Source organism: Siphateles boraxobius, unplaced genomic scaffold, assembly GCF_051911475.1.
Source record: "Siphateles boraxobius isolate OS27281-9 unplaced genomic scaffold, OSU_SipBor_1 130, whole genome shotgun sequence".
Lineage (NCBI taxonomy): Eukaryota > Metazoa > Chordata > Actinopteri > Cypriniformes > Leuciscidae > Siphateles > Siphateles boraxobius.
In genome coordinates this window covers 2,406,102-2,416,428 of record NW_027508734.1, presented here as the reverse complement: position 1 = coordinate 2,416,428, position 10,327 = coordinate 2,406,102, and the positions used below count along the sequence as shown (strand labels likewise).

Genomic DNA, 10,327 nt, shown 5'->3' with positions numbered 1-10,327 from the left:
CGTCACTTCAATTAATTTAATTTAATTTAGTCGTTGGTTCTTAAGAATGCACAGACAATAGTGAATGATTCAAGGCATGTTTTATTTCCAATGGATGAACTAATGGAAGAGCAACTGTTACAAAAAAATAATTTATATCTGTATCTATTAATATTTTAAGTAGTAAGATGCCATCATTGTTATGAATTATTTTTAATTATTTAATTATAATTATTAATTTTCTTCCCTTTTAATGTTGGTGTCCTGTGCGTGTGTGTGTGTGTGTGTGTGTGTTGTGTTCTACTGCAGCCTTGAGTCCAAGACAAAATATTCCTGTAGAAGGAAAATAAAGTATACTCTAAACTCTAGACAAAAGGACTTAACTGGCATTGTACATAAATCGTAATGTCAAGAAATAAAATCTGGGTTGTACTTTTTGTCCAACATAGTGATTATGGCAAAAATAGTTTGTTTATTGCATTTTTTATTTCTTATTTAAACAAAATCTTAAGAATTTTAATTAAGAATTTATAAACCAAGAACCATAAGTCAACATGCCATGTGCTAACACTGATTCAGCAATATAACACTTATAATGGTTAAAACATTCCATTAGTTTTGGACTGTTTCATGCACGCACGTATGTAAAAAGTTACATGTAACTTTAAACACGTAAGAATAAATCAGAAAATAAAAACAGTGTGAACCGCTCCTTTAAGAGTTGCGCAGTAAAAATGAGATGATTCACAGGAAGAAGAGAACGAATTGAGGAAGACGAGATGGCGGTTTAGAAGGAATAAAATCGTTATTTTTCTTTATTTGGTGTTTATTGTTTTGTTGTTATTTATGTGAGTGTTTGACCCGTAGATTGTAGACAGTGGAGTTTCCATCTATACAGTGTAATTCACAATGGCGAATGTTAAAGTCGTCATGAAATCAAATTTTATCATTCATATTTTTATATATAATATTGTAGTGTTTATTATAAGTGATTTATCTGTGCACTTCATTATTTTTTTTAAATTCATGTACCCTTATAATCTTTAATCAAATACGTTACCCTTTCCTTCCCTCCCGAAACGACTCCTCTTCTCTTCCGGTCAAAATCTATTACTAGAGTTCGTGACTATCAGCCGCCTCATCTTGGTTCGCGGGAGGCTCATATAAATATGGGGTGATTCCTTACTGAAAATTTGGCTGCTCGTCCTCGTTCTCATCGTCGGGTTCCTCAATTAAAAATGCTTCATGGGAGGGTAACGGTGGTGAGTCCGGTGGAGAGAAATCCTCCACAGCTGACTGTAAACAGGCATTCAAATCTGCCTCCATTTTGTTAGCAACGCCCAACTTCCAACGATCCAATCAATTCCCGGAGGACGAAATCAAGCCCCGCCCTACATTTTTTGTCATACATTGCTGGAGAGAAAAAGAAAAGAGTTACAGGTAGGAGTGAAAACTTTAATTGATTCATTACACACACACACACACACACACACACACACACACACACACACACACACACACACACACACACACACATACATTTGTTTTAATATAATGTTCTCTGAGGTCCACTTATTGAGTCGTGAACACTGAGCTAAACCAAATATTGAGGCATGGAATCTTTTCAGATGTCTCACATGAGATGCTGCTTTGCTCTTGAAATAGTCAGTTTCAGGTAGGGTTGCCACCCGTCCCGGTTTTTCCGGGATTGTTCTTCTTTTTAACAACCTGTCCCGGGAAATGTATAAACTCTCCCGGGACACTGAATGTCCCGGTTTTCAAAAGGCTACGTGAATATGTCCCAGTTTTCGAAAGGCTATGATGAATATGTATGTTCAAACAAACAGCGCACACGCATGTAAGGAGCCTCCTCCATTTGGAGGTCTAATGGCTCACACTATGGTTTGATGGAGTCTAAAAATTTTAGAAATTACTTGATAACCCGTTTCATGATATTTCTTAACAACTTTAGCATGTTTTAGGGAAGGACTACAATTCATTTTAAATTGTTAATTTTTCGTATATATTTTACTGTATTTAAGCTATAATGGATTTTGTTGAGAAAATTGATCACACTTGAAGTTTGCACCAAAACTGAAACGCCTTTGTCCTCGTTTCAAATGATGGATCAAAGGGCTCTTGATTAATTCACTTTGCTATCAATAATGCATTTTTATATGTAAAGATGGATGGTGGTCATTTTAGTCATTTTGTCTTCTTGAATACTCAACAGATAAATCAAACAAACACAGGTGGGTGTATAATTGTTGGCCTATGTACACACGTGTCAGATGGTCATCTCGGGCTGTTGCGTCATGTCTTTCTGTTGTTTTAGTGTTCTGCCTCAGGCACATTGCATTTTTAAGATGCTTTCAAGTTGAAAGGAGTTCGTCTTTGAAAACCATGTTTGAGATTCTGGTTTTCTGGTCCATTTCCATTGATCTATTTTTCTATAATTGCTCTCTCTTAAAGGGTTCATGAACTGCATGTGTTTTTATTTATTTTATTTGATGTACTCTGAGGTGCACTTTTAATGTTATCAAGATTTTTTTCATCAAAAAACACCTTTATTTAGAAGTAATAAGCTATTTTCTATCCTTTTTTGACATATCTTTTGAACACATCATTTTGATAGGCATGCCTAGGGCTTGATTCTTACAACACATCCTTCTGTGAGATGATGTGCTTCTGACACAGAATAAGGCAGTTGTGTGTTTATTGGTCATGTTTAATCAAAGCATTTCAATCTCCTGTTTATTCAGCTACAGAGATAGGGATTTCCTGGAATGATGGGCGTTATCTACTTCTGTGGCGGGGCATAATTGGCATGTCTGCACGAGAGCGACCTCTGGTGTTCAGATAGAGCAGCATTTACTGCCGATCAGCCGCTGTACTGACAAGCTGCGCATAAATTAATTTGATAAATAATAATAATAAATAATAATAATAATGATACATAATAAAATAATTAACTTTGCCAAATTGTGTGCGGCTTCAGTACGATTTAATTGTGCAGCCCTATTAGGCATGTGAAAAAAATTTCACAGACAATTTTCATATCACGATTGCTGAAGCTTTGATCATGGGATAGCTACACTGTATTAACACGTATTGAATTAGGTTTGAAAAAAAAAACTATTGTCCTCCTAACAGGTGTAATAACTTTTTTCTGACAACAAAAACAGCTCTGAATATTTAAATACAATAAAACAAGACACAAAGGCTATATGTTTGAATCAGAAACCGGTTCAGAAGAAATGGAAGAGTGAATAATACAGGTTCATCTACAAGTCGATGTATCAGAATGGTAATGCGTTTTATGTATCTCTCTCTATAACGTTGGACACATAGAGGTAAAAACAGCTAATAATGTGTTATTAATGTAACACAAACCATGTTCCCGTTCGTCATCTTAGTCACCCAAAACTGACTGTTTAACTGAATACTCGGCAAATAAATTTTGACATCATTTTGTGTGTCGTGACTTATATAGATCAGTGGTTTGGAGCTTTTGGTGTGAGTGTAAAACCTGGGAATTAGTAAAAGTATGCACAATACAAGCACTTTTTGTGCTTGGAGCAAATGAGACTGGTGAGTGAGAGGGGTGTGTGTCACTTTGCGGTCGTAGACAAGAAAGTGTGAACACACAACTGATGTTATTACTTGTGCCGCTGGCAATAAAACGGACCGGCTCGGAATCGGAAAGACATGAGACTGAGCGGGCGGTCACTGGTCTGGGCCGATCATGTGGAAATCAGTTGATTTCGGTCCCTGGCTGGTCGATCGGTGCATCTCTAATCTTACCAGTTATTTTGAAGCCCTTAATATAAAGTATGGCTCATGTTTAGGACAAAGTGGATTATGCACCGTTAAGAATGACTGTGCGGCTGTGTGGAGTTTACTTTTTCTTTTGAATTTACGCCAATTCGGGGCATAATTTGCTTGAATGGTGGGTTTATTATTATTCTTAATGGAAAAACACAAGAAGAAATAGGCTACACAACTAATTATTTGCAGGTTCCCCATTAACATTAGGTTTAAATCTAACATATTACTGCCAAATATGCACTTTTACATTTCGCTTTGAAACCAAATCTTCTGCCATCATGTCAGTAAGCTTCTCACTCTCGTGATGAATGAAATCTGACGACTGCTGATGTTCAGTGCTGCGACTCTCGTGCGGCTCACGCTTAATTCAGCAGACACGTACAGTTTTTAATTGTAGTGTCTGTTCTCTTACTAAACTAAATGATTATTATTACTATAAAGAAATTAAAAGGACGGTGGAGGTCGGTGCCGCGCTGGGCAAGTGATGTTGCAGCTGAACATGGGTAACACGGACTATCACAGCAAACCTATTTTGGAGTTGTTTAATCCACCTCTGCTGAGATCCTGAGAGGTTGAATGTCTTTATCTTCAGTTGATTTCATGCAAGGCAGTGGCTGGAAGTCAGTTGTAGTTCTTGTTAGTTTGTTAGTTCTTGTTAGGAGCTGTAGCCCCTGTTGTATCTTGCAGCCCTATGAACGGAACGTAGGAAAATTGAAAATTGCCACGCTTGTAGTGATAGGAATGAATATTGATCTGACCAACTTTGGGGTCTCTCGGACCAAATCTATAGCACCACCACCAGTTTAAAATTAGATTTTTTTAAAATTGTTAAAACTTTTTAACCCTTTGTTCTAGAAAAACTAAACTTAGTACACACAATTCCGCTCACCATGATGATCACATTCAACATCTTACATTAAGAGACTGTCCATTAAAGTAATTGCCATTTTAAAAAGTATACTTTTCTGTTTTTCTTCACTGCTCTTTCTACAAAATTTGTCAAATTCTTATGAAAAATGGCTCTTGGACCAAGCCTTCCAGAAATGACTCAATAGAACTTTGTTTAAAAGTTATGATATCACAAACTTAATGATGTTGACCCCAAAATTGGTTCAAAGGCTGTATCTCGGCAATACTTTGATCAAAAAGCAACTCGGCATGCTTCATCAGCACCATGTTCTAAGGGTACATGCCTTTTAGGTTCGGGTCAGGTGCGACACTGCCCTGATTGTTTAATTGACAATTCTGCCAACTATGCAGCTCGCTTACAGTGCAGACCAGAGTTGTCAAAAAGTACCGACTTTGGTACCAAGTCGGTATTGAAATTTAAAAAATGTGATTCTTTGAGCGCTGTTGAGAGGAATCTTAAACGCCTCTGATTGGCCTTTGTTTTCACATTAGGGCTGAACGATTTTTGAAAATAATCTAATTGCCATTTTTTTTCACCAATATTGCTGTCACGGAACGCACACAAACAGTCATGCAAAAGGTCAAAATCCAACAAAGGCAGTCCAGAAAACACGAAACAATACAGGCATGGAAACATGGAAGTGCGCAGACATCAAACAAGGACTCCATGACAAACACTGACACAGACAGGTTATAAAATAAAGAACTAACAATAAATAACAGGGAACAGCTGGGTACAATGATGACGGGGAACAGCTGAGTGCAATGAACAGTGATTGGTACAGACAAGGATTGTGGGGAATGCAGTTCCAAAGTGAATGGTGACAGTATGGGGAAGAGACCTCTAGTGGACACCCGGGGAAACACAAACCAGACACTGTGACAATTGCGATTCGATATGCGATTATTTATTAAGCTTTTTGTCTTCTGTATGAAACTGTTCTTTCCTTGAAGCCAGGCCTCTGTTATGATGACATGAGGTGATGCATGAAAAAGTGAATGACATTTTTATTCAACTACTTCAAACTTCCAATCTTGTAAACATCAAAACATAAATATATTTTTAAAAAATTCTGTGGCTTTACCACACTCAGTTTTTCAGATAATTCATTTAAAGACGTCGTCATATATGAACATGTGGATTGCAATTTTTAAACGCCATCTGTGAACTGCTAGACAGTCTATAAATAAATAAATAAATAAATACATAAATAAATAATAATAAAAAGTTAATAATAATCAAAGTTAACACAATATAACAGTAGTAAAAAAATATTAAATAAAATAATTATATGTGACCCGTCACGGAAAGCAGTGACACAAGTCGGCAGCACAACTTGCGAGCAAAATGAGAAACAAGCGTTTTTTTCCAAAATTGGTGATTTCCGCTTTTTTGCAGAATCTGTTAGTTGAGATCATGAAGAAGCCTCTCCATGTTTGAGATAACAGTATTGGTATATTCAAAAGCGTACATTTTGAGGTTGAAATCGGCTTGTTTTTCGGAGATTCTAGCATGCAGTAGGGGCGTGTCATTGTCTGTGTGTATTTCCATACTGAATAGCCGCCGGCGCTTTTGCCCCCGCCCCCCAACAGCGTGGCTACTTAATTATGAAGCGCTCTAGCCGGCTCTATCTGATATCAAAATTCAATGAAGATGGACGCCGCAAAGAATGTCGCAGACGAGCTGAACCGTGGCCGTTACAATGAAAATGTTTTGAAGTACTTCTTCGACAAGCCGGATGCTTATGAACAAGCGTTCACTGATTCTGAAGACGATCTGAGCGAAGATGAAAGTGGCATGATAAGACTGAATAATATCCCTAATCTACAACTGAGCGAAGATGAAGACGAGGAAGAATGTATCGGACTGGCGTCAGACGAGTTGGACCGTAAGATATCAGAGGCTATATCGATAGTAACATTTGATGGGGATATAGATAGAGAAATGGGGAAAATCCGTAACTTTGACTGTAAATGTTACACGAGGAGAAAAGAGAACTCTCTGCATGGGAGACAGTCTTGTAGCCAGAAGCTTTCTCCAGACATTATGTACAACATACGGCTGGATTCTTTAGCTGCGGAAAAAGAGTGGCAGGACATGCGAATTATTGGACATTCAGAGGCAAACAGACGCACAGTGCAAACTTCGGAGATGGTTACATCCACAAAGAAGACCCCGACAAAGAGAAAGTGTGCCCGAACGACTTATTTCATTGGAGGCAACGAGATCTGCAAGAATACTTTTCTGTTTCTTATGGGGTGAGTTTCCATAAACATCAAAGTTTGTCGTTTTAAGTTCATTCTAAGTTCAGCTCATGTTTAGTCCATGTTTAGACCTTCCAATACCTACCTATTGTTTTTAGCTAGCTCAGGACTGTCGTTTTAGTTGTAACGTTAGCTGCTAATCGTTAGCACCATATCACTTGCCAAAACCCCCATTACTATAATGAGCTTTAAGATGGTAATGTGAGCTTCTGCTATTAATTTGAATAATGCTTCAATTGCTTGAATTGACTGGTGTTAATGACTTAACTTATCCCAGGTAAACCTGCCTGTTAGCATTCTTGAATTGATTGTGATGCTAATAATTTTAGCCAGTGGTGGAGGAAGTACTACTTAATATTCTTACCAAGGATTTACTAACGTAATCGTAAATGTATCAGATTAAATTCCTACTTAAGTAAAAGTATAAAGTATACGTAGCCGTAAAATGTGCATTACAAGTCAAAAGTAAAAGTATTTATGAAGAGTTTAATGTACAGGATTTTTTTAATCCTTTGACTCGAACCAGGTCTAACCACTAACTGTGAGGTCTAAACCAGGACTAAAACAAAACTAAACCAGGAAGTACAGATACAAGCTCTAAAGTAAGTAAAAGTAAAAAGTATTCATCATAAAATTTACTTCAGTAAAGTAAAAGTACCTATAATTTGTACAATACATTTTGATATAGGTGACAAGATGCCTGTTAGCAAGACCATGATGTTAAACGTTTTTTCTTTTTTCCCCCCTTTTTTCAGCATTGGCAGAGACACCCTGGCTGATATAGTCAAACACTATGAGGAGAATGGGGCAAGACCACGTTTGAGGAAGAAGCACTCACTGCCACGTCCACCAGCCAGGTTCATCAGCCCTGAGGATATCAACAGAGTTGTGGACTTCATAAAAAACTATGCAGAAGACAATGCCATCATGCTGCATGGCCGACAGCCTGGGCATAAGGATTGGCATGTGAAGTTGCTGCCAACTCATGTGTCCAAGGCCTCAGTGTGGCGTCTCTACGTGAAGTCTGCTAAGGAGCTTGGTATGTGTAAACATTGATTTAAAATTGAGTGCTTATAAAGTGAAATAATGCGGAGCACTATTAGCAATTACAATACAATTAACCATAAGCAATATCTGTTTTTCAGGTGAGCGTGCAGTTTGTAAAACCAGCTTCAAAGCACTGTGGAACCGACTTCTCCCACACATCAAAAGTTGCCGGCCACGCACAGATCTCTGCTGGCAGTGCCAAAGCAATAACGAGCAGCTGATACGAAGTGCAAACCTCCCAGATGATAGAAAGTCTGAAGCAGTAAAGAAGCAACAAGATCATCTTTCCCTTGTGCAGAAAGAGAGGGCTGTGTACAACGACATGACTGCTGCCTGCAGAAAGATTTGCTCTGGCTCTAACCTGTCTTTTGGACCATCCCTACCAGCAAGCAAGAAGATTAGGATGCATTACAGTTTTGATTTTGCTCAGCAGGTAATATTTCACACACATTTACTTCACTTTACTTCATTAATGTCCCTTAAAGGGCGATTTGGTGCATGAGAATAAATAGTGCAAATGCAGAATAGCATCAATATAGTAAGGTTTATCTTTATTAGACAATTATGAATAGATGCAAATTTAATTTAATCTAATCCAAGTTCCCTCTCTCCCTCTGTCTCCTACAGTTACACTTTCCCTCAAACCCTCTCCAGCCAGGACCAATGTACTTCCTGACCCCACGGAAATGTGGCCTATTTGGTGTTTCATGTGAAGGGCTGCAGAAACAGGTGAATTACCTGATTGATGAAGGCATGTCATCTACTAAGGGAAGCAATGAAGTCATCAGCTACATGCATCATTTCTTCTGCAACTTTGGAGTTGGAGAAACAGAGGTGGATCTTCATTGTGACAACTGCAGTGGGCAGAACAAGAACAACTTCATGCTCTGGTACCTTGCCTGGCGGGTTGGACACAAGCTTCACGATAAAATTGAAATCCACTTCCTTATTGCTGGCCACACCAAGTTTTCCCCTGACTGTGGCTTTGGACTCATCAAGCAAGCCTACATGAAGACAAGAGTCAACACTTTGGCAGACATCGCTGAGGTACTTTAACTTTACTTTGCTTTAATGACTTCAGTGCTGTTTTCTGTTCTGCTTCAATGAAACATTTAACTGAAGATTTTTTTTTTCTTCCTCTCTTCTCTTTTTTGTCATCAGGTTGTGGAAAACAGCTCTCCTGTGAGTCGCCTCAATATCCCACAGCTTGTTGGAACGGCAGAGGGCAAAGTTTTAGTCCAGACCTTCGACTGGCAGCAGCATCTGACTCGCCACTTCCGTAGACTCCCACAGATCAAGAGTTATCAGCACTTCAGGTAATTGAAACTTTCACATTGTGTACATACAATATAACATAGCAACAACATACACATGACAGTTTTTTTATAAGAAAATACTTTGGCATGTTTAAAATGTCTTATGTGCTTTTTCTGTCACAGCTTTGAAGCCAAGAGACCAGGTGTGGTGCTTGCAAAAAGTCACCGTGATGCACAACCTGTCGAATATCAGCTACTGCGCGACGGAGCAGATCTGCCCCCTGTCGACGGTCTTCCTGTCCTGGCCCCACCTGGACTGAAAATTGACAGGCAGAACTATCTATATGAAAAAATCAGGCCATTCTGTGCTGACGAGGCAAGAGACATCACATGCCCAGCGCCAAGGGTCACAACACAGAAGAGTCCACAGAAGAGGATGCGAATGTAATTTCTTTGGACTGTGTCACAAAGACCTTTTTTCTTGTTTACAACACCTGCAATGTCACTTTATCAACCAACCACCTGAATTTAGTTTTACATTCTTGTATGAAAGCACTCTAAACAATGTTTGATTGATTTGCTTATGGAAAATAAAAAAAGAATATATCAATCAACCAGTTTATTGCTTATTTTTTATCATTAGCAAAAGTTTGTGTTTCATGTTGCATGAGTACACCGAAGAAAATTCCTAGTCTGTAAAACCTTTCATTGACAATGGCAATAAAATCTATTCTGATGCATACTCCTATACTGTATGTAGGGACGGACGGGGACTAAAAAACAGCCCTGGATTTTGACTAGGCCCGGCCCAAAGCAATCGGCGCGCAGAAACTCGACAACAACAACAATAACGCCTGCCATGAGTGTCACAAGACTTTAATTGTGGCTCATGGTACTATACCATCCAAATTATAGCTAACAGCATATTCTACAATCTATTCCATGCTGTCTTAAAATGAATTTATTACTTAATAATCTTAATTAATTTATGCAGTAATTAATCTTAGCTACTGCACAAATAATAATACCACATCTAAATGAAA

General features: G+C 38.3%; 1 protein-coding gene across 1 annotated transcript; it reads left to right on the top strand.

Moving 5' to 3' along the window:
- The first annotated feature begins 6,514 nt into the window (after positions 1 to 6,514).
- LOC143737815 (uncharacterized) lies at positions 6,515 to 9,898 on the top strand. The gene is made up of 6 exons (XM_077229682.1): positions 6,515 to 6,975; positions 7,737 to 8,020; positions 8,127 to 8,461; positions 8,656 to 9,075; positions 9,190 to 9,344; positions 9,468 to 9,898. Exons 1-6 carry the CDS (start codon positions 6,515 to 6,517, stop codon positions 9,730 to 9,732), a joined length of 1,920 nt encoding a protein of 639 aa, XP_077085797.1. The 3' UTR covers positions 9,733 to 9,898.
- The last annotated feature ends 429 nt before the right edge of the window (positions 9,899 to 10,327 follow it).